Source organism: Diadema setosum, chromosome 6, assembly GCF_964275005.1.
Source record: "Diadema setosum chromosome 6, eeDiaSeto1, whole genome shotgun sequence".
In the NCBI taxonomy this organism is placed as follows: domain Eukaryota; kingdom Metazoa; phylum Echinodermata; class Echinoidea; order Diadematoida; family Diadematidae; genus Diadema; species Diadema setosum.
In genome coordinates, this window is record NC_092690.1 from 25,273,157 (window position 1) to 25,297,931 (window position 24,775).

General features: G+C 37.3%; 3 protein-coding genes across 3 annotated transcripts in view; 1 reads left to right on the top strand and 2 right to left on the bottom strand.

Moving 5' to 3' along the window:
• LOC140229476 (ubiquitin-ribosomal protein eL40 fusion protein) overlaps positions 1-24,775 on the top strand; it is a 336,799-nt gene that overhangs the window by 295,726 nt on the left and 16,298 nt on the right. The window lies entirely within an intron of this gene.
• On the bottom strand, positions 2,352-3,593 carry LOC140229662 (muscarinic acetylcholine receptor M1-like). Its single transcript, XM_072309906.1, has one exon. The coding sequence runs from the start codon at positions 3,591-3,593 to the stop codon at positions 2,352-2,354; it is 1,242 nt and encodes a 413-aa protein (XP_072166007.1).
• Positions 11,093-14,912, bottom strand: LOC140230040 (C-type lectin domain family 19 member A-like). Its single transcript, XM_072310244.1, has 3 exons — positions 14,852-14,912; positions 12,125-12,450; positions 11,093-11,572 (listed from the first exon to the last, which is right to left on the bottom strand). Exons 2-3 carry the CDS (start codon positions 12,404-12,406, stop codon positions 11,306-11,308), a joined length of 549 nt encoding a protein of 182 aa, XP_072166345.1. The 5' UTR covers positions 12,407-12,450; positions 14,852-14,912; the 3' UTR covers positions 11,093-11,305.

The window sequence follows — 24,775 nt, forward strand, 5'->3', positions numbered from 1 at the left end:
CATAACATATGTCAGTAACGAGTCAAGGGAATATGTACTTTTTTCAAAAGATGAAATTTTGTGAAATTCTCTTTACATTTTCCTTATATTGTTGTACGCATGTGACATCATACACTGTAGTAGTCTTCTCATCCAGCGGTGACTGCACAAAAACTTCAAAAATTCATAACTTTTGAACGGATTGTCCGATTTTCCTCAAACTCTCAATGATGTGTTCTACTAATATTGCTACATTCTCTCAATCCTTATGTTAATGAAGGTGAACTTGTCCTTTAATAGGGAAAGAGGATCATATTTGGTGCAAACCCCCCCCCCCCACACACACACAAGACGACTGAAAGCCAAAGCAAAGACAAAGAGAGAAAACGATAAAATTTACAAGGTGATCTTATGTTCAACAAAACCATAGAGCTTTATACAATGATCTACAATGATGCCTTCGTTTTGAGTGCTCCAGCATCTTTAATGCGGCCTTATCCATTGTTTCACAGTGGAATGTAATAAAGATCTAATATTTGTTTTATTGAGGTATGGATTCGAGGTTATTTTTACACAATACGAATTAATTTTTATACAACAATACGAGTCAATCACGTAACATCATTTATCGACATCAATCGTATTATTGCAATTTCATGAATTATCGTTTTCTTAAATACCATGAAGACTAATTTTACGCACCCCTATGACGGTGAACCACTGCTTGAGTAGTGTATTTCAGCGTCTATAACTTCCTCCCTCACAAATTTATCTGTTCCATATGTCTTGACTATATGGAACAATACATGGTTGATTCAGGGGATACAGATATTTTCTTATTTCATGATATGACCATCGCTCCGTCTAAAAAAAAAAAGAAAGAAAAAAAGAAATCCATTGGCATTATCACCTAGTCGAATTTGAGATGGAGATATCTCTACTATGTGTTAACATGTGAAATTTAACAATTTCATGAGTTTACTTTAGAAATTTAACAATTTCATAAGTATATGTTTTCATTGTTTTCTTTCCGTTCTACGCTGCGATTTGTTTCCTTCTCTTTTTATATAAGTACGTTTGTGAAAGAGATCTTAGAGACATTAGAGTAAGGTTTTACTTGGGATTTCTCGAACACTCAATGTACTAGTAGTCAAACGGCTTACCTGTTGACCTTGTTCACGTGACATTTTCTAATTTTTTTCACAATATATATTTATAATTTTTTTGGGGTGGGGGCTTGTTATTACAGCACTGGAATAGTGAATATCCACAGCAATTCATCAATAATGAAAATTGATGAAAAGCAACATTCAAAAGAGAAACACGTTGAAATAATGAAAAAATATAAAGATGAATAAAGAAAATAGCAAATGGGAATGCATATTAAACCTACTGAACCCGAATAACGCATTTTTGAACCCATTTCCCATATCATTCTTTGAATGGTTGTATATTTATTCGTGTCTGTGTTTTTACCGTGCATTTGTGAAATACCATTAATTTTGCTACATACAAAGCACACAGCAGCTTAGAAAGCCACACATGTAAAGCATCTTCAATTACCAAAATGCTAGATACAAAAGAACGTCATGATGGTGGAGTGCACGCTCAGGAAACATATTTTCAAAATCCTCGCTATCTCTGTTGAAATACCACAGCTAAATTGATAAGCAAGAGAAGAATGGTAGAGAGAAACAAGTGATGTTGTAGACAAAAAAGAAAATAAGGAGTATCATCTCGGTTTGACAGTAAACAAAGGCAGTAATTGAGAGGAAAAAGGAGATCGTAGAGTGAAACATGATAAAGAGCTAAATGCATCCAAAGTGTATTTCCCCTTCTGAACACAAATAGTCTTCGATGAGCTCTGGCAATATATTATTAATGGGAGAGCACCAAAGTGGTTTCTGCTCATCAAACCTTTCATTATGTAGTCAACGGGGCCTCTGTTTTAGCTTCAATAAATCATTCCACCCGTAGCCACTCAAAACTTTGGTACCGGTAATGTTTCTGACGCATGACGTGCACTTTCTTGTAATGCTCCTCTCACAGATACTGAGCAGTCTAACATCTTACCATTATACTGTCAACGGTCTGACATGAATTCTGGCTGTCGCTCTATAGACATTGCAAGAGAAAGTCCACAATCTCCATGCCTCTTTGCTAAAAGTGCACACATAGTACTTTTCAGACGAATGTCAACATTGTATCCGGCCTTTGGTATGAAGACTACCTACTGGTGTCACAGATAAAACAAGACAATGGTGAATTTTTGCGAGGAGACTGAAATAAAGGTTTGTGAAAGTAGAAAATACTAGGTGAAAGAAAGAAATAGGGCTGCAGACAACAATCACTTTGGCTGAATTTTGGTTTGGTCAGCGGCATCTCCTACAGAAGAAAGCGGCGATCGTCTCCCGGATCAGAGGCTGGGCCATGGCGTAAGCCATTGGGTTGAACAGACTGTTGCTGTAGGTGATCCACCGTGCCACTTCTGTGTAGTCCATCGCGTCGTTGATTATCTTGTACGTTGCTGGTGATATGCTGTAAATTGTGAAACTCATCGAGTTTGGCAGCCAGGTCAATGCAAAGGCAACGACAATGAAGGAAAGGGTTCTCATAGCCTTTCGCCCTTCGGCCGAAGATTCGCGTTTGGCCGCGTTCGTCGTCCGCGTCGATACTGTCGCTTCAAGATCATCAAGATGAACACTCCCTCCTTTTCCCCCAATTTTGCTCGTCTGTGCTTGACTCTGGGAACTAACCATGTCCATATCTCTGCGATGCTCTTTTGAAACCTTTTGCGAAATGGTTGATACTTCACGAGAATCATTGAGGACACCCGATCTTTCAACACCACTTCCTTGAGAGGAATTTAACGCCATGGCGTCCTGCAATTTGATATTTGCTGGAGTTGGACAAGATTTTAGGTCCGACATTTTGTCGAGTGTTGACCGTTTCTGTGCGAGTGATTTCGATAATCGTCCACTTGCCGTGGACCGGATCTGATGGTAGATGCGTAGATAAAAGAACATGATGAGCACAAGCGGGCATACGAATCGGATGGTGAAGGTCATCACTGCTAAACTCAATGTCCTGGTGAAATTCGGCCTTGGCAAACCCACTGCTGTGGTGAGCCCACTTGGGGCGAGGACATCCCACACCACGTTTAAGAACATCCAAAAGACGAACGGAATAAGCCACGTGAGAATATTAATCACTGTCGCCAGCGCCTTGCTCCTCTTTGTATAGTGCTTCATCGGATAAAAGGTTGCTAGGTAACGGTCGACGGTGATGACAACCACGCCCAATACTGAAACTCCTAGACTGCTGTTCTGCATCATCAAGAGGGCCACGCCCGCTTCCCGGCCAAACACCCAGCCATCATAGAGGATGATGGTTGAGCGGAGAGGCATGATTAGGGTGCCAACCAGGATATCCGCTAAGGTCATATTTAAGATGTAGTAGTTGGTATAAGTCCATAGCCGCCTTTGGCGAGCAAAAGCCAGCAATATCAAGGCATTGTTCAAGATGGTTACAGCAGAGAGGGCAAGAGTCACGAGAAAGCTGTAATTCACGACTGGTTTCGTAGACTTGGTGATCGTTGCCTCGGTGGTGTCCATGATATTTATTGCGTTAACACCGCAGATTGTCCTCGATGATAGCAGAAAGAATCCTAGACAGAATAAATAAAATTCTAAGTGAGTGTTCAGAATAGTTTTAGGTGAATGATGCCATTACACTTTCAAATCTAAATACCTTTGCCTGCATTCCTGTTGATAATTGCAAAGCTGAATATGAGAATTGCCAAAGTCCGAATTTGGCCATCCGCTCTGGAGACGCCTTTCAAAGTTATGAAAATATATAGCTCATCTTTTAAGTGTGTTTCACCTTTCATATTGTATATATAACATTCCCATTAAGCTAAAAGTCAATGATATTGGGATGCTATTTCTATTTCTTAGAATTCTCTCTAATGCACTTTGATATTTCTTATTTCCAGATATGAAATTCATTTTAACAGTTTTGTTTCATAATCTGCAGTGCGTAGATGATGACCGGAAAGAATATGCTCTGTTTCATTTTTTTTTTTTAAAGAATAACGTTATTACATTTTGGTCAGGGGAACTAATTGGAAAATACACAGCAATGGCAACTTCCCATGCTTCATTATCAATAACTATAAACAAAGTTAATGGACATAAAAAACAGCAGAAACAAAAACAAGCGATAAAAAAACGACTAAAAACAAATGATACGTCCAAGGAACGGTCATAACTCGAAACAGAAAAATGAAAGTATGTGAATTTAGGAAATAAAATGAGGAAGTTTTATCAGGATTCATTGCAATATACTTTACAGTTAATAGGACATGTTTAGGTGAAAAGGTTTAAAAACTTGCTGGTATCAAAAACGCTCTCTGTTCAGCTCACTTTCACCGATGTCTGCCGATGATAATTATTATTTAAAAAAAAAAAAAAAACCTTCGAACTTTGTCATGGAGAGATGTTTACCAGGAGAGTTTATAGATTATGTACTAGGAGACACCAGTATCTTCCCAATAACAACTGGGAATTTACTAGAATGCTTTTATAGAAGAGTATTATGGATTGAGATTGAACACGCACAATAAGGACAAAACAAGTCTATATGATATATTTCATCATAATTGTCCTTAATCACTAAAGTGCACCGTCAATGGCCTGAGGTTTGAATACACGTACAGGGAGATGGAAAAGATCCGCTGAGAAAAGAAATATCCATAACTTTGGACTGACTTCGTAAAGCAGGCCTTAAACCATATCAGACGGGCCCCTACAAACATCTCTTTAGAGACCAGGCTGTAAGAAACAAAATGTAGCAAAGCCGAAAAAAAATCAAAATAATAATTATGTTAATGAGAAACCAAATAAATTAATGACTAAAGCGTACAAAAGTGTTACCTTACGCTTGTGGCTTCCAGAAAATGACGATAACCAATGTCCAGAATTCTGACGAGTGCTTATTTGCAGTCGAAGTGAAAGTAGACGCTACAAGTGTCGTTTTGCGGCTTTTATAACCTCTGCAAAATATTATGATTTAGTCATCCTCAGGACCTGTCACGTGACCACTTGCCCAGGGTTGATCATTTAAAATTCCGTCCGTGTAACGAACTCCATATTTGGTCTCCTTAGACAGAATCTGCATTGACACGTCAACTTAGCTAATATGCTAATACCATTTTCTCTTATGTTTTTTTTTCTTTTTCTTTTTCTTTTTTACTATCCATGCATGATACGCTACTACAGTTGAATTCGTTTAACGCGAAACGCAACGTTCCCTCCAATCCCTGGATGCTTTTAATGCGAACAGCAATCAAAATGCAAGCTTGTTTGTTTGTTTGTTTTTTTTTGTACCTCGCATCATAATCTTTCTCCTTTTTTGTATCCTTTCGTACTCCAACATTAGATAATCATTGATTGTTTGACCATTGATTTTGTGCGTAGATCTATTCTTTTAGTGCATCCATCATTTTATCGAGAAATATCAGAATAGATCGAGTGAAATAAAGAATGAAATTTACATGTATAATTACCTACAATTAGTGTTCTTTAGATAGTGCTTATTTCTTCCATGTCTTCAGGTCAGGTTCTGCAGACACATTTCTTTCCTGTAGCGACTGGAATAAAACCTGTAATTGTTTAACCCTCGCCCTCAATGTAAAGTAAAAAAAAAATGAACTGTAATTGTTTAACCCTCGCCCTCAATGTAAAGTAAAAAAAAAATGAATAAATGACTTCCAAAGAACTTGGAGTATTATTCCGAATGACAGTGATTTCTGTGTTAATTTTGACGATGTTCATATTGTGAGTTTGCTTATCTGAGACATAACAGTGTTTTTATGTGTAGTAAAATATGTATGATTCATCAATCCAACTGTTGAAGAAACAAGGAAGAACTTTGGTCTTGGTTGTAGCCATAATTATGAGCACCTTTAATTACGGTTTCAGGACGAATTTGAATTATTGCCTCCAAACAATACTACACCAAATTTGGATTTAAGGTAGAAGTAATTCCTGAAAATTACGATGCTTTGCACCTCACCTGTGGAAATACTGCCTTCTTGAAACTCCGGGGGTTCATTATGGTACAGCTTTTTATTAGTTTCAACGGAAAGTTTATGTAGGGCCTACATGTGACTCTAGGGTGTCATAAATCTCGTAAGCAGATTGTGAGTATTTGTTTGGTTTGAAAGAACGAAAAATCTCTCTCGGTTTCCATTCTTCAAAGTCCGTGCTTCATCACTAATGACAACGTAGAAATCATCATTGTAAATGAGTGTGTAGATACTAGTATTATTGCTCTTTTTCACATTGTGTTAGTGCCTGAATTACTGTACAGGCCTACACTTTGTGGTGCACAATAATGGTTTATTTCTTGTTTGTGACTTGCTTTGGCTTCGAAATGAAGTAGCGGTATGTTATTGTGCTTACAGGAGGTGCTAAATGTCTGCGCAATTAGTATGACTGCGATGACGTTACAGCTAGATATCGCGGTAGCTATTATTGCGAAAATTTCCGCATAGACACTTCGTGAGTGCGCGCGCACACACGCACACATACTCACACACACGAAAAAGTGTCGTAGTGAACGCGTAATCATATTCCATGATTCTTTCGAAGGCCCACGGAACATTATATACGTCACGTAAACGTGTTGCGAGCGCGCACACTGGGTGTATTGGTTAAAGATCGCTGACTTTAGTTAACTCAGTTCCATTTAAGTTTATTTGATTCATTAATCCTCTGTATGTTTTGAGTACCGTTTGGCATAGAAAACCCCATAGCACTGTACAGACTGTCCAAAGTCCCTGACATAGAAAGACTAATCAATTTGATATGTGTTTAACAACTTACCCTTTGGTTTATATTTTCTTTGAAGCTGTCACATCCTTTAGTTGTTGTTGTTTTGGGGGTGTAATCATTACTTTTTTCATATGAGTAAATTCCTAATCCTCCGTATTGCACAATAATAGGGAGCTTTAGATTTTAGACGCGCGGACGTTCAAAGAGAAAAAAACATGATCTGAGCGTGCGCAGTAACTTGATCCGCGCTACTGCGCACGCTCAGATCATGTTTTTTTTCTCTTTGAACGTCCGCGCGTCTAAAATCTAAAGCTCCCTAATTTCCTGTCCACAGGTATATGTGTGTGAAATTTGTGCATATTTGCCTCATTGGCACAGAAAGGGGTTGAAGCATTCGAAGGGGCAGAGGAGAGAGAGAATGAGATGAAGAGGCATCATGGACACGCCCACGCAACTCGAGACAACCATGACGCAAACTCAGTAGAGGCAACGTGAAAGGTCAAATTATTACTGAATCATGTAACTTCCTTTATAATTTCACGTAAAGATACGTGTTGATTTCAGAATGAGAAGGTTTAAAGATTGTAAAGAAGTTAGATAAGAAGAAGAAGAGGAGGAAGAGGAGAGAACTTTAATTCTTATATTCTAATACCACGCAAATAGTGGGAAGACATTATACGTTCTCTATATGGCATTTATGCAGCTTTTTAAATCCTTATTATTGCAAAGGCATTCGATTCACTGATCATGCTCAATTTTTTGTTCATATCTTTGAAGGTAGACTGCAGAAAGAATATTACTTCTTCAAGAGTTGAAATATCTTCTACGGTGTTTACTTCTACTCTCATTATACTTTTAAAGGTCAGAGCAATTACGTACTGCTTTATCGATGTTAGCGAATTTTTGAATACCTTTTCACCTCTAAGTCAAGGTCTTAACTTGTTTGATTCTATTTTCTTTTTAAATTCTATTCCACAATGCATCAGTCACAGTGATCATCCAGCAGCGCTATTGTAGAGTGCCTTCTTCTTCTATTCACTTGTTATCTACTTCTTCTCCTCCATACTTATCTTTTTGTTGTTGTTGTTGTTGTTGTTGTTGTTATCTTCCCCAGGTTCCGATGCGGTAAGAATGATATTGTGCTGTTTTTACAATTCAGAGATAAGTCGAGATGAATCGAGTGCATTCAGGTAATGTCTCTTTCTTCTTGGGCTAGTGATGGGCATTTAACAAAAAGAACACCTGGAAAGCTTCATTGACATGAATACCGCCCATATAGAATATCCCCTCCCCTCCCCTCCCCTTTCAGATTCATTCTTTTATAGTTTTCTTTTTCCGCACTGACTCTATTTGTGATGATGTTAATGGCAGTGATAAGCGAAAAAGATCATTGTTGTCGACAGTATGGAAAAAAAAATGATGATTTGATTCGATGACAAGAAATATTATGACCATGACAGTCTTTCATCTGGAGTTTATTTTTCAACCATCTATCATGGATTTTGTCATTCGGTGGATATCATGATTTTAAAAGCAAATTAAACAGCCATATACCACTGACCTCAAAAGACATGTAAACCCGACAATGAACGACTGCTTGCCATATTACTGTTATACTATCACACACACACACACACACACACACACACACACCCACACACACACACACACACGTGTACATGTACGTATATGTATATATATATATATATATATATATATATATATATATGTATATACAAATATATATATGAAGGGTTTGTTTGCAAAAACCGATGAGTCCATTTTTGAAGATTTTGAAGTACGATCTCTGTCATAAAGTACAAAATAATACCTTTTAGATGATATATTGGTCACTACATATAAAGGTATATTTTTGAAGTTATGGTCAAAAGAAGCAAAATTTCTCTTATTATTCTCTTTATTTTTCTTGACCTTTAATCGCAAATATCTCCATTTGGCAAATATGGACTTATCGGTTTTTGCAAACAAACTCTTCATATATATATATATATATATATATATACATGCGTAACACAATCAACATTCATGCGTGTATGTGTAGATTTTCATAACTGTTTCTATTTACGCATTGACTTCCCACACTGAATGTGTATTAGGCCTTCATTATGTTTGTATGAAAACAAAAGAAAAAAACGCATGGATGTACATTTGCACAGATATCTATATCATACATGTGTATATGTATAACAATAATACCCTTATTGAACACTTACTAGTATATGCCTGTATATAAAGTATCACCAATAAAAGGAACGTATTATGTGTGTGTATGTGTGTGTGTGTGTGTGCGTGTGTGTGTGTGTGTGTGTGTGTGTTTTGAAGTGGCTTATTTAGAATCCTATACATAGAATCACCTGAATGATTTGGATTTGCCGAGGGGAAATAATTACAACAGATTCCCATATCAAAGAAACGATCATAGGAAACGAATATTAAATTATCGTAAATTAAAGTAAATTGCACATCAAGTTCAGAACACTTCTTTCGTTCATTCACATATCACTCTTGATGAATATCTTAAAAATATATATATGAACCATAATGAATATTCAAAATTGAAAATTAGCTTATCAATCATTCAGAATTATTCAATCACGCACAGTTGGCTTGTCAGATTTGGTGGGTAGCATCGCGTTTCGTCGCGTTGGACAAAATCAAACATGATTTTGTCCAAGGCCCCAGCCCCCGGAGGGGAGGGATGCTTAAAGGTTCGAGCGAACCGGCTTTCAAATACTATTTCTTGTTTATATATAACAACAATGATGAAAGTGATAATAACAACATATTGGATAAAGTTTAAGATTGTTTTAAGAGTCAAGCAGGATATGCTTTTCATGACATAATCATAAAATAATAGAGATATACAAAGTCCATTTCATTTAGGGCAAATTGGAAATATTGTAAATGAAGAAAAGTTGTTGTTTGCTTGTGTGTGTGTGTGTGTGTGTGTGTGTGTGTGTGTGTGTGTGTGTGTGTGTTTGTGTCTACGCAGGTTAAAAGCATGTTTGTGTAATGTATTTATGTGTGCCTGCGCGTTTCTGTGTTTGATTTCACTTATTATATACGATGCGTGAATTTAGCAATTAGGAGTGCAAGTCAAAGTAACCGGCAATAAAAATTGATACAGTAAATGGTTATCTGTCTTATAGTCTTCTTTCGTTCTTCTCTACTGTTTCCTTTTCAGGCCCATGCTCTTCTTTTCTTTATTTTTCTTCATCTCTTCTGTATCTTTCTTCTTCTCCTTTTTCTTTTCTTCTTCATCACATGTTCTTCTTCTTCTTCTCTTTTTGTCTTTCACATTAAACATCTACCATGAGTCTTGATTCGTATATTTCATGTTTTGATACAGGAAATTATTGTCATTTTTTCCGTTAAAACCATGCATGCATGACCCTCAAACAACATATGCTTTGATAGGTGTCCAAACGTAACACCTTTATCGAAATGAAAGGAATTGCTAGTTCGTAGAGCTCAATGATTACATCGTCAATGTTAGCCGTTTGTTTGCAGCGTTGGTTTATAAACCTGTGTCCTTTTTTTTCACTTTGGGTCAGTGTTTTATATGAGCTCCTAATTAAAGAGTTTATGAAGATTTAAATCCATGCACTCATGATTATCTGTCATAGTCTGTCGTTGATTCGGTTACAACTCGTTATTCCGAAGGTTCGTTATTCCGAAGGCTCTTCAGTCCGAAGATTCGTTATTCCGAAGGTTCGTTTTTCCGAATTTCATTTTCAGCTTCGGAATAACGAACCTTCGGAATAACGCCACAAATGTTCGGATTAACGAACCCTTTTTCATTTTCGGATCAACGAACCTCTAGGTATAGGGAATTTGTGTGTTTCGGATTGACGAACCTTCGGAATAACGAACCTTCGGAACATCGAACCTTCGGAATAACGAACAGCACCAGTTGATTCATGCTGGCTATTGTTAAAATTGAGATATAAAACGACCTCGTTTTACACACACACACACACACACACATACACACACACACACACACACACACAAAATACTTTTGAGAAAAGAACTTTTTAGCGATGTTTGAGCCCATCCACCTCCTCCCCATACCCGGCCCGTGCCAGAAACGGCTGAAAAGGAAAAGGATGAGGCAAAAGTATAAAAAATGTAAGACGCAAAACAAAGAAAGATAGAACTCTTGTAATTTCCAAGACGAAAGTGAGCGCTTTATTACAACCACTGAACCACATCAACATGTCGAAACATTCAAAGATTACACATCACGGATATAGTCTATGAACTTTTGTTTGATGTATTCATCATTTTCCTGCGTTGTTATTATACTCCTTACTGCAAGCTATCATTAACAATAGGTTTATGAGAGCTCTAATGCCCATTACTTGACTGACCATTGGCCACACCCATTACTCAGTAGACAGCGTTTGATTTACTGTCTTCTTTTCCATTTCGTCATTGTATTCTCGTTTTTGTTTTTTGTTTTCCTCTTAAGAGCTGCTGGCGGGCATTTCGCACATGAAAGGAATTTCTACCAAGTAGCTTCCCGTGCACCGCAGGTCGTTCCAGCCCCTGAGATCGTCGTCCGTGGCGTGTCTCCGCAGAACCTGGACGCAGTCCTCGATGCCGGCGACATCGTTGGGTTCGTTGGGCTGCCAGTTGAAGTACCCGGCCGGAGTCCCGTCGGTCCATTCCCACTCGCCATCGGGGTTGTTCCTGTGGAGCCCCATCCAGTAGCCGTAGAGACGTGGGTCAACCTGTGCGAGAAAATGATTCCATTCCAAGCGAATTCAACTCACAGAGATATGGCTGCCTCGAACGACACTTTCATTAGACAAATGCCAGAAGTACCATTGCCATGTAGAACAAATTATGGCCTTGCCGTTGGGCGATATTCTTTTCCCCCCTCATCGTCAACATGCCTAGCTTTCAATTCTACTTGTGACAATTCTGATCTTCAAGTGAGGAGCGCACTCTCGCAGTTTGATCCTGAGAAGTCTGTACGGTTTAGACGATACGTTAATGATCGATTACAATTCGTCATTCCGAAGGTTTGTTATTCCGAAGGTTCTTGATCCGGAAAAGGGGTGGGGGGGGGGGGGGAGGAGGACGTTGTTCCGAAGGTTCGTTAATCCGAAAAGATTATCCTATATTTGGAATAACGAACCTTGTTATCAAATTCATGAAATTCTTCCGTCGAGATGTTTTTATTGCAAATGATTGTCAAAACTTCGGAATAACGAACATCACCGTAATGATCACAGAAGATTTAAATGGCCACACCCACGAACACGTGACAACATCCTTACCTTCCATTCAGGCGTGTCTCCGGCAATGGATCGGAAGAGGTCGTAGGCGAAGGCGTTCTCAGCGTCGGTCGCGATCGACACCAGCGAGCCCTGCTCGTCGGTATACTCGAGGCACCTCCTCAGCGCTTCTGGCTGGTCCACCCTCTCCTCATAGTACCGGTAGCAGCTGCCCTCGAAGAGGCTCCATCCAGACGGGCAGGAAACTGGGTGACAACCAGTCCCCCGGGCCGCGCCCGCGGAGAGCGCGACAAGGAGCCCAAGGGTCACAAGGAGATGATTCATCCTTAATCAGAGCGTGTGTTGATGGTCCTCGAAATGAAACTGAGCTGCTGAAACGATATCCATTGACCTTCGCTAATGACTACCATCATTTTTCATCAAGGAGTCATCAATATAAAAAGAGACCAAAAAGTGAAATAAAACCAAGAAAAAAAAAACCCAGCAGTACCGCAACTCAAAATACATGTAGTACTCTTCACACTATAGGGGCGTATTGTATGGAAAACGAAAAAAGCAACAGCAACAACAAAACTAATAATAATGATAAATAAAAATCAAAGAATACAAAAAAAAATCGTAAAGGAAGGCGTAATTGTCTTGTAAGTATTGGACAACGCACGGCAGACTTAGTTTTGATAACATGGGTATTCAAACTCATAACACATCGTGATAAAAAAAAAAAAATGCGAAGATTAGGCCTATATACGAGAGAGTTTCAACGGGCGCACGTCACGAGACCGACACCCACGAGTCATACAGCCTACGAGCTATACAGCCCATTAGTCATACAGCTCATGAGTTCGATACTAAGCAAACAAGGCTCACGAGACCGACACATTAAACTCCGTGTTGAATCTGTCGAACTCGTAGGCTGTTTTTACCTAGTGTCGGTCTCATGGGCTTTATTTGCCTATTATAGTGTCGAACTCGTGGGCTGTAGGACTCGTGGGCCGTATGACTCATGGGTGTCGGTCTTGTGGGATGACCCCGTTTCAACATGACATGTACAGGGCAATGTTGATAGACTTAAAGGTATAATATAGGTTCTGGTCGAGACTGGGATTCAGGTTTTAATTTTTTGTGAGATAATTAGAAACCACTTATATGAAATGTTTAAGAGCATAACAGTTCTAAGAGCAATTCAGAGTTTATTTGATGAAATCAGTTTTGAAATGCCAGAGAAGTCCAAAAACAAAGAGGTGCCAGTAAGAGGTGGGTCCCACCTTTTCTTAGGACCACTTTGTTTTACTTCGCTTTAAAAATAGATTTTTTTGTTTCCTCTTAGAATGTATCCTCTTTGATATTTCATAAACAGATAGTTTCTAATTATCACACAAAAAGTTGAAACCTGAATCCCCATCAAAACAAAAACTTTATCATTCCTTTTAGATGATAATGGAATTCCGGTTCAGTATAGTATAGCTATTGTATAACAATAAATTTCAATACTTTTTGAAAACATATCCTTAACTCATAAGTAAGATTTGCCCACAAACCCTCTTTTGGAACACACCCAGTTGTCGTCATCAATATGGATATTCCAAAAACCATTGACAGTGAACAAAACTCTTTGTTACAAAACTGACTTTAACCACAAAATTAATGTGGTAGATTTGTGTTTACTATATTACTTTTCGAGTTGGTTACCAATAAACCGTGACCTACAAACAGTCATTATCATGTTTAATCTGACTTTTAAAAGAGTTGTTGCCATGGAAACAATACTCGGATATGTTATGTTTTTAAGTTGTTTGTTGGAATCATTAACCAAAGCTTCAAACAAGATGTCTCACTAAATTAATTTCAACTTTCTTCTACCCCCTTTTTTGTTGTTGTTGCATAAAATGTACAACAGGTGAATACAAAGGAAATAATTTTATTTTCGTTCACTTTTGCAGCTCTGGTAAAGAGACCCGTCAGTTTACACCTCATTAAAATGAAATTGGCACAAACCCGTTGCAATCAGCACTTCACTATGGTGTAACACAGTACACTGTAAAAACATGGGTGTTAGATTTAACACCACGGGTGTTAAATCTAACACCGATCAAACTTCAATAAAGGACCACACCCACAGGTGTTAAAAATGCACTGTGATGGTGTTGAAAAGTGTTCACCTGACACTTCGTGGTGTTAATTTGACACTGTACCTGGTGTTATTTTGACACTGTACTGGTGTTAATTAAAAAATGACACCACATGGTGTTGATTTGATACTTGTTGGTGTTAATATCAATGGTTTAACACCCGTCCAGCTTCAATAAGGGACCACACCAGCTGGTGTTACTTTGGTGTAAAATTATTTTCACATTTTTTCAAAAATCTAGTATTTTAATGTAAAATTCTTGATCGTCTTGTTTAAATCAAAAATCAACAAGAAGTGCAGTTACTAAGAAACTCTTCAAAAAACAGTTTAAAATTTGGAAATGACACCCGGGGGTGTTAATTTAACACCATAAATGAGCACCGAAAATTTAACACCAGCTCGGTGTTCACTATTTAACACCGGACTTTTTGCAGTGTAGGCCTACTGGCCATTCGTGAACACACCGGTCGAGTGTAAACGTTAGCAAACTTTTGCTCTTTCATGGGAGAAGAATTTCAAGATATTAATCTCACCTTTTCATCCAACTGGACCCCATGGATTAAGACCAGCTATGCAGCTGAATATGGGCTACCCAGCCATCTTCTCTGGTGGAAATGAAACAAACAACACTTTTGTCTTACCTGCTGGCCAACGCTTTCTTCGAACCTGGCTGGAACTGGACCTATCAACCTCAAGTTCGTGTAGCACCGTTGAAAGTGAAGAATACGGTACACTGCGGCTAAATTAATGGTACCCAAAATGACCAACTGTGGATACCTGTCCGTCGTGTCCTGAATACCTTGCGCATGCGCAAGGTGAACAGAGTCGTGGGTGGATAGACCTGACCTGGGTACCGTTTCATGAAAGTTGTCAGCGCCGACAAGTTGTCAGTCTCTGACAATCACCATAGTAACAGTCAGTGACCAGAGCATCTCAGCCAATCAAAACCAAGGATTTAGGCTGAAATTGTCTGAGACTGACAACTTGTCAGCGCTGACTAAACTGATGAAACACTCTCCAGGGCCCCATTTCATAAAAGATGTTAGGATAGCAACTCTTGCTGGAATGGCAACTTCCAATAGCAGCAGCCAATCAGGAAGCTGGATTCTTGTTGTTACCGTGACAATTGACATTCCAGCCAGAGCTGTTATCAAATCAACTTTTTATGAAATGGGTCCCAGAACTATTCCGTTTCCAATTTTGATATTGTCAATCCATTTCGGACGAGAATAGTGTACATCCGAATATGCTTTCAAGTTTATCAATTGCAGAGATAAAGTTACATCACCACATCATACCCTCCCCGAACGTTAGCTATAATTAGATTATTATTGTAGGGACCTATATAATTACAAACTCTGCTTTTTAGGCCCCCCACAATAATTGGTCATGTCATGTTTGTAAAATTTTCTTCTCCTGTATTCTTTATGATAACGACGCTATGTCCAGTCTTATGTTCAATTGATTGTATCATGTTATTTGTGTTTGAGATGTGGAACAATCAAATCAAATCAAATATTATGTAGGTTATCACACACACGCATACACACATTCGTGTGCAGTAATGTTGTTAAACATAAAACATACAATGCATTCTCTTTTCCTTGCTCCTTTATACGTACTATCCTATCTCTATACGCAAGTCATTCCTCCCTCAGGACTATCTTTTTTTCCAGTGTGTATTTGTATGTACGAGGGCTGCATGCCAATCAAGCTACACCTATTAGCTGTAGCCTTTCTGTATTATTCATTGTATCGCTGATACATTTTGCTGTACATTATAAAGGTATAATGAAGAAAAACTACTTTGTTAAAAACAGCTTATGTTTATGTATATATGGCACAAACAATGTAATGTACATATACGTGTGGGTTCTATGTGCATGTACAATGATAATGCAGGCACCAATAAATCAAAAAATTAAATCAAATCAAATCAAATCAAATCAAATCAAATCAAATCAAATCAAATCTTGATGTGTACTGCGATAGTCAGATAGTTGATACTCAACCTCGAGTTCTCGTTGTTTCTGTTGTTGGTTTTTTTTTTTTCTGGGGTGGGTTGGTATCTCATTCTCAAGTTCTCTTCTTGATCAACATCAACATCTTGGATTCACTACCCTCATATTTTGCGGGAACAAAACAGCTCTTACCAATACCCCATCGAACTTGCAATTTTCGAATGAAAAAAAAAATGACGTGGAGTAGGTATACCATTGCAAGGTCAACACGTGAAAATCATCTGCTTACTGTTAGAAATGCAACGAATTCATTGAAGTAGCTTGTCTCACCTTTCCTCTTCACTTCATTTCAATTAGGTCAACGATTTATGTGGTCACCGCCACATCCCAGAGAGTAAAACCACTTTATCGTGGATAGATAGCCTATGATTCTATATTTTGCCGGTTTTGAATAGCCGAGGAATTAAATTGAACGATTTGATTAAATAAGTATCACGTACATTTTTAATATTCTAACCCTTTTTTCATATCATACAACACTATATTGCAGTCTGACATAGGTGACATGGTGAATATTAAAGATTTGGTGCCGCCATTGATGGACAAGACTACAAATTATTGTCCGTTTCGTCTTGCAGGGACAACGATATAAAGAAAAACGATTTTAAATAAAAGAAAATAGAATTTCACAAAATAAAGTAATATCACTCCCCTGACTTACGTTATAATGGAGGTTAGTTAGTGTTCTTTCATTAAAGGGGATGGCTAGTAACTGATCAGTGGGAATCAGTGGAAATGCTTGGGGATTATTGTTCCAATCCTTTGGGGATGATTGTTCCAATCCTTGTGGGATTCATTTAAGAGTACATTATATATCTATTGTTGTGTGAAAATATTTGCTTCAAAATGGTCTCATATTCAAGTAATGTGCAGTTTAATCGCCCCGTCACTGCACAGGCATGCTAACCTGGAAACATTAAACTGTACATTATTTGAATATGAGACCATTCTGAAGCAAATAATTTTCACACAACAATAGATACATACTGTACTCTTAAAATAATCCCACAAGGATTTGAACAATCATCCCCAGCATTCCCACTGATTCCCACTGATCAGTTACTAGCCATCCCCTTTAAGCTAAAGTGAAACTAAGTGCAATTTTGTTTAGTCTGCAATATAGTTCTCTCTTTACCAATTAACGCCTAGTAACATTTACTGATTGTATTGACTTTTGCTTTACTCTACACGAGTAATGTTGGGATTATACTGTTTGTGGAAGCTATAGACCTTAATCAGACATTGGAAGGGCTGGAGAAGAATTTCTGTTTTTGGTGAGATATGAATACTGTCGTAATTTCCAATGATATATGTGGTTTGTCTCACTAGTCTTAATGCTAATAGAATGGCACAGAAACCGTTATGAAACCCGATCACCATATAGGGCACACAATATTATGAGAAAATAGGATTTGGTTTCGCATCAACCCGCATTTAAATGCAATGGACTGTTCAGCACGCTTCATAAAATCCGAAAAATTTCCAGTTCCGAACAACATTTCCATAGAATTTGGAATTCAGATAGCAGATCATTTTCTTCATCATAATACAACTTTTTGCTTTCCAGTTAAGTCATTTTACTCTGCAGTATTGTATGGCATTGTATTGTATTGTATTGTATTGTATTGTATTGTATTGTATTGTATTGTATGTATTCAGACAAATTTAAACAAAATATATAAACATCAAAATCGGAACATTAAAATACTACAGTTATATACATTTAGAATACAATTGAATAAAAGTGAAATTAAGCTAAATATTCACATCATTAATGTTAATTTTCCATTTTACACACGGGGTATCTCTGTGACAAATCGGACCCGCTCTCCCTCTCTCCCTCTTCCTCTCTCTCTCTCTCTCTCTCCCTCTCTCTGACCACCCCCCTACACATACGCACATAATATTATGTATGTGTGTGTGTGTGTGTGTGTGCGTTTTTTCTGATGTGTGTAATGCATGTGGTCTGAGATGCATTTTACTCTTCATGAACAATAATTTCCTTTTATTTGACGTCGATAATCATCGTTGATAATAGATTTGGAAGTTATGTTTACATAATTAGGAGAGGACATAAAAAGGGGGTCCCGTGTGTGAGAGAGTCACAACTCATGTACGTAAAAGATCCCGCTTCATTCATTCATCGCAAAGAGCAGGGTGTTTAACCCGGTAAAGTGGTCCCGGTGTCACAGGCGATCCGTTCCGGGATCCGGGGGAACCGATATACCGGCCGAATTCAGTCGATTGGTTCCGCCGGAACGAATATACCGCACGATAGGCAGTACGCAGAAACGTTCCGCAACCGCCGATTCTATCCGGGTTGTGCGAGTAAGCCTTATTAAGAACAAAATGATATCTGCTTATTGTGGATGCCTATACCAGCCCCCCCCCCCCCCCCCAAAAAAAAAAAAATGTAAGCAAGCTACTTCTTCATTTCTTAAATAATAGTAATGACAAAAATATGTTTACGTTCTGATAATGTCCCTTTAGCTGAATTATAGCCTCGTACTTAAATTGCGCTCGAACAAGACAGTGGCTTGAAGAAATGAATTACTGTATACAATGTATTTACTAAATCGCATGCACACATACGTACGAGTCGATCATCTGGAGCTGTTGCACAGACAGTATGATGGGATTAGTTTTTATGTAGATAAAACTTCAGAGAATAGTTCAACGAAAGAGCATGATAATACTGTCGTTATATACATTTTATAAGAGACTGCTTGAAGTGGGAAGGAAGAGAGAGGCAGGTTTTGTTTGTAGGATACAGCGTGGATAAACAGGCTTTTTCAATGAGCTTTGTTCTGATAAGAAAATGATTGTACAGCTGTACTTTAAAAAAAAAGTTGCTTAGTCTGCAAACAAATTGTTATTGTGTATACAGGGGTGGAGCTTTACATGTAGATTTAAAGCTGTTATAACTCGAGGTAAATAACATTTTCATTTGTATCCTTTTCTCCATATTTTTCTCCTTCGCACTCTCAATCTCTTTATTTTTTATTCATAATTCTATGGGGGTTTTTTTCCCCTGTTAGCCCACAGCTTTTACCCTTTTTACTTTTTATTTATATAGTTTCCATTTTGGGTATATTAAGCCATATTTCTGTCTGTTTCCTGTCAATTCATGTTACAGGTAGTTTACTAGCTGTTTTTTTTTTCATTTTCTTATCTCTTTTAATTTCTGTCTATCCCCTTGCCACTATTGGCTTCACATCTTTTACATGTGCATGTAATATGTATTTTCCATTAAAAAATGCATATACATGTATGTATGAAACTCAATGTGTACGAATAGAAAATGTAACTTTTTTTTTTTTGTGGAACACCAGATTTTGGACACAGGTGCACTGTTTGGATATTCAAGTTAGGTTATTATTAGAAATCAAAAATTTAAGTGAGTTTTTGATATATATTTTGCATGCACTCTACTTTCTTTAAACAGAAGATCTGTTTTGGCGCCGCAGTCACTATCATTAAAAGGGAAGGCATTCAAGATTGAAATTAATGGATCCGTACATTATTGACTGAGATGGGGGTTCAGGTTTCCAACTAAAAAAAAAAAATCAACAAACAAATAATAAGCAACCTACAATTTAAAAGAGCATCTAATTCTCTAGGAATTCAGAGTTCATTTAATACAAATTTGCTTCAAATTGCTGATATAAAAATGCACAAACAAAGAGGCTCTAACTAAAGGATGGACCCATCTTATCTGCCCACTCCACATGTTTGTTTTTTTTTTTCAGTCCAAAACGATTTTGTATAATGCACTTTGAATTTCTCTTAGAATCGTAATATGCTCTCTAATATTTCATGTTATAGTCCAAGGGCATTAGGTCATTAGGACATTTCTGGTTACAGCCTGATTTTCTTCAGGATAGGTCAAGAAATATGTGTAGAATAACATACTTAAAGTCCTCATAAATCCTCCTTGAACGTTTTCCGCCATTCAATATGGCGTCCAAAATGACTGCCATTTCCTGAAATTCTTCTAAATTTTCAACCAGGGAACCCAAATACAAAATTTAAATGTCTAAATATATGTTTTGAAGCACGAAGAACTCAATAAAATACAAAATGATTAAGAGATGTTTACGCACACATGTACCGTAATCCAAGATGGCGTCCAAAATGGCCGCCATTTCCTGAATATCTTCATTATCTTTCAACCAGGCAACCCAACACAAAATTTAAGTGTCTAAATATATCATGTTTTGAAACATAAAGAAATCAATAAAATACACAATTAGAGATGTTGACTCACACATGTTCCGTAATCCAAGACGGCTCAAAAAGGGCAACCATTTCTTGTATATCTTTATTACCTTTCAACTAGGAAACCCAATACAAAATTTAAGTGTCTAAATATATCATGTTTTGAAGCATGCAGGACTCAATGAAATACATATTAAGAGATGTTGACTCACACAAGTACCGTAATCCAAGATGGCGTCCAAAATGACCGCCATTTTCTGAAATTCTTATAAGCTTTCAACCAGATAACCCAGATACCAAATTTGATTGTCTAAATATATGTTTTGAAGCATGCAGAACATAATAAAATACATATTACGCAAGTACCGATACAACCGCTCGAACTTTTCCTAGCATGCAAAATGGTGAGTAAAATTGCCGGCAATAACAATTTTATCTCGCGATTATGTAAATACATATCAGTATATGATTAACATGTGATTTTTCATCCGAAAAATATTCAAAAACTTTTTTTTATTAAAAGTAGTTCTTATGTGTAAAGTATACAAATCATGAGATCTGAATGTTGAAATGAAGGTGTGACCTTGTTACGAGAGAAACATTTCACCATTTGTTTTGTTGTTAAACAGACAGCCTACTAGAAGGCGATATTTTTTACCATATGGTCTAAGCACATGAGATGAAAATTTAGTGCTACCCTCTTTCTTTTTTTGCCTACGCATCTGATGTCTACCATGAGATGAGTTACATTTGAAATTGTCAATTATTACTTAGGAAGTAAAAACAAATCTTTTTGGCATCTGTACCACATACATATTCAAAATAAATGTCTATTAACTGTGTCACAAAATAATGTGCAATTTATCACATGACAGTAAATTTCTGTGTTGCAGTCTATAATTGCTCCACCTAAAAACATAGTGATTAAATTATTTCATTCATTTCATGTAGATTAGATAAATAATAGATAGAAATAAGAGGATATGACATTCGTAGTTATTGGTACATGGAGGAGGAATACTCCTCTCCCACACGAGGGATTTTTCTTCTTTTTTTTATAGACTTGAAGATGAAACATGGTAGTGCACACGTTTGGTAAAATATTGAATTGTTTCCATCAAAGAGTAAGAAAAATATAAAGTAGTATTCAGAGAAATGGGCAACAGGAGGGTTTGGAAGGGGGATCGCCCTCCCCCACATGAAGGATATCTTGCATTTTAAGACTTGGTATTCAGACATCTGATGCACCCTATTGGTGAAATATTAGATTTTTTGTTTCCATCAGAAGGGAACAAAAAGATATATTCATGGAAGGGTGCGGTGGTATAAAGGGTTGCCCTCTTCCACTGATCAGCTTGTTACCGGAAATGTCCAGGTTAAAACTAATACTCTTGTCCTAATATGTGCTTTCTAATTATTTTGCAAAACGTTAAATTTTCAATCGCCCATCTCAACTTAAAATATTATCCCTTTAGAATACTTTGCCTGTTTGAAGTTATCTCTGTGTAAGACATTAATACCCCAGAAGAGATAGACCGCCCCAACACACAGACACACACACACACATATGCACATACACAAGGACACAATATAGAACAAAGACAACTGAACACACAAAAACAAAATTCACCCCGTCATTTGAAGTTGTTACAACTGATTTAAAAAAAAATGCATGTATAGTGATGGCGATTATATTGGTCGTTATATCGTACTAAATGATTAGATTCTGAGCACTGTAAACAGACGTTAAAATGAAGGTGGACTACTTGAGCTCATACGTGTATTTAATATGAAGCTCCTTGTGGTATAGTAGTTAACATGAAGCATGCCGAACATCCTGACTACAGTAACTCATTCGATCTGTTCAAGACGATTCAAATCAGTGAGGTTGGCATGACCAATGTCATATCGGTACCCGGTGCGTGCATGTATGGTTGAGGGGTCTAGATATCGCGCACGAAAATTTGTGATGCTCTTTTAATAGAAATTATTCCACAATCGTACCTGAATTTCTCAATAAATATAACGAAAATGCAGAAAATCACCTCCCAGAATCTCCTGATGATACGATGACGGAGTAGTGCGCTGTCGCCGTTTGTATGTCGGACTTAATTTTATGCGTTCAATTTCTCGGGGTATGTAAAGGTCGCGCAACTGCCCTAAGGCATGCGTGAAAGTGTCTGCCCCTCTGCGGCTGTAACGTGCTTCGGCTTTCGTAGAATTTTATAAACGATCGATCGAACAAATTACGAATTCTATCGGCTACGAACGACGAGACAAGCGAGACGACACGTCTCTAGGTTACAACATCCTTAAAACAGATTTTAAGCTATAAGGTAGGTAAATTACAAGGTAAAAAATTGGAAATTAGTGAAAAATTTGTTCGAAAAAATTGGAAATTTAGTGAAAAATTTGTTCGAAATCAAAATTTCTTACCTGTTTCCTTCTCATGTTTACCGGTTCCATGGGCGTATCGGCAAATTTTGCGCTTAGTCCTACGCGTAATATCGCTTGATATACAATGTACTAGTACGCAGTTTCGCTATGCGCGACCATTAAGTCCCTGCGCGAGATCTAGTACCCTTACTATACTGTATCATGGCCACCATGAGATTAGGGAGAGAGAGAGAGAGAGAGAGAGAGAGAGAGAGAGAGAGAAAAGAATCGCTTTGTACAGTCCGGGTCTCAAATTGGCAACTTTGTTCGATTGGCTGGTTAGAGAGATTTGGAGAAGTTCATTGGTTATACAATGGAGGGAGACTGGAAGAGTACATTTTACTGAAGGGGTGTTTCCCCATTACCACTTTGTATAGGCCTACATTGTACGGTAGAGACCCGGATCGAATCGGCGGTGGGGGATAGTATCGGCGGTGAGGCAAAAATCCCGCCGATTGGATCCGGGGGATCTGATATACCGGCCAAATTCCGCCGATTCGTTCCGGCGGAACTTATCTACTGGCCGGCACTAACATCCAACTGGACCTAATGGAAGACCAGCTTAGTATAGCTGAATATTATAAATTAACTAATAAATAAACAAACAAACAAAAACAAAGAATTGTATATCATGTTGTCCGTTATGTTGAAAATATTATCAATGATGTTATTTGCTTGGAAAAGTTGGAAAATATTATTAACGATGTTATTTTGTATTGAAATGATGAAAAAATGCAGAAATAAAACCAACCAACCAAACAAACACACATACACACATTAGTCAAACACATACGAGCGTATACATTAACATGAACATGCATATCTGTTGTGCTTTATTTCCATCCAACAGCAAAAAGTAATACAAATGCAAAGTATACATGGATAAATCATATTGCAATTTGTCAGAAATACAAATGATAAAGTTTAATACCAAATATAGAAAAATATGAATAGAGAAAATGCATACTTTACAATGGTGACCAAAAAAATACAGCGACGGAAAAGAATAATCTCCTGAAAAGCAGAGCTTGTAATTAGATGGATCATCGAAAAATATCACGTAAAATCATTTATAGGCAAATTTTCTTGCATTATAATAACTGAAGCCTTTTATAGCTGATATCATGTTCAAGTTGTAGGCAGCATCAAAATTATATAGATGGTACTTGTTTTAAAGTACATGTATACAGAGGACACTAGTTCAATCTCGACTACGAGATGAATGTTAAGCACAGGACACTATTGAGCCGTTGTGTACCAGGATTATATCCGGGAATTATATAGTGACAAAAAATAGCAATACATACAAACACGCACAGTTGATCAGGAAAAAAAAATCACACATGATCAAAAGACACAATATTGTAGTACAAAGAAAGAACACAATGACATTAAAGGTACTGTTTACCGATTGGGAGCAGTGATTTAGAAAAAAAAAAATGTTCGAGTTATCAAATTTGATGCATAATAGTGTAGATCAGTTGTATCACAAAACATCCTATTACCATACTTTATAAACATTTTGCAATAAAGCCGAAAATATAAGGAGATATTATCACTATTTCTCTCACTAGTCCATAACTGTAGACGGCTTAGTCTAGAAACATTATAACTATTGTTCACATTTTGTATATTTAACAATACTTAACGATGATTATTATTGATTAACTTTTTTAACACTGGTTGTTCCTATCCCTGACTCACATTTTAGGACTATATGAAGAGTTTGTTTGCAATAACCGATAAGTCCATATTTGTCAAATGGAGATATTTGCGATTAAAGGTCAAGAAAAACAAAGAGAATAATAAGAAAAATTTAGCTTCTTTTGACCATAACTTCAAAAATGTACCTTTATGTGTAGTGACCAATATATCATTTAAAAGGTATTA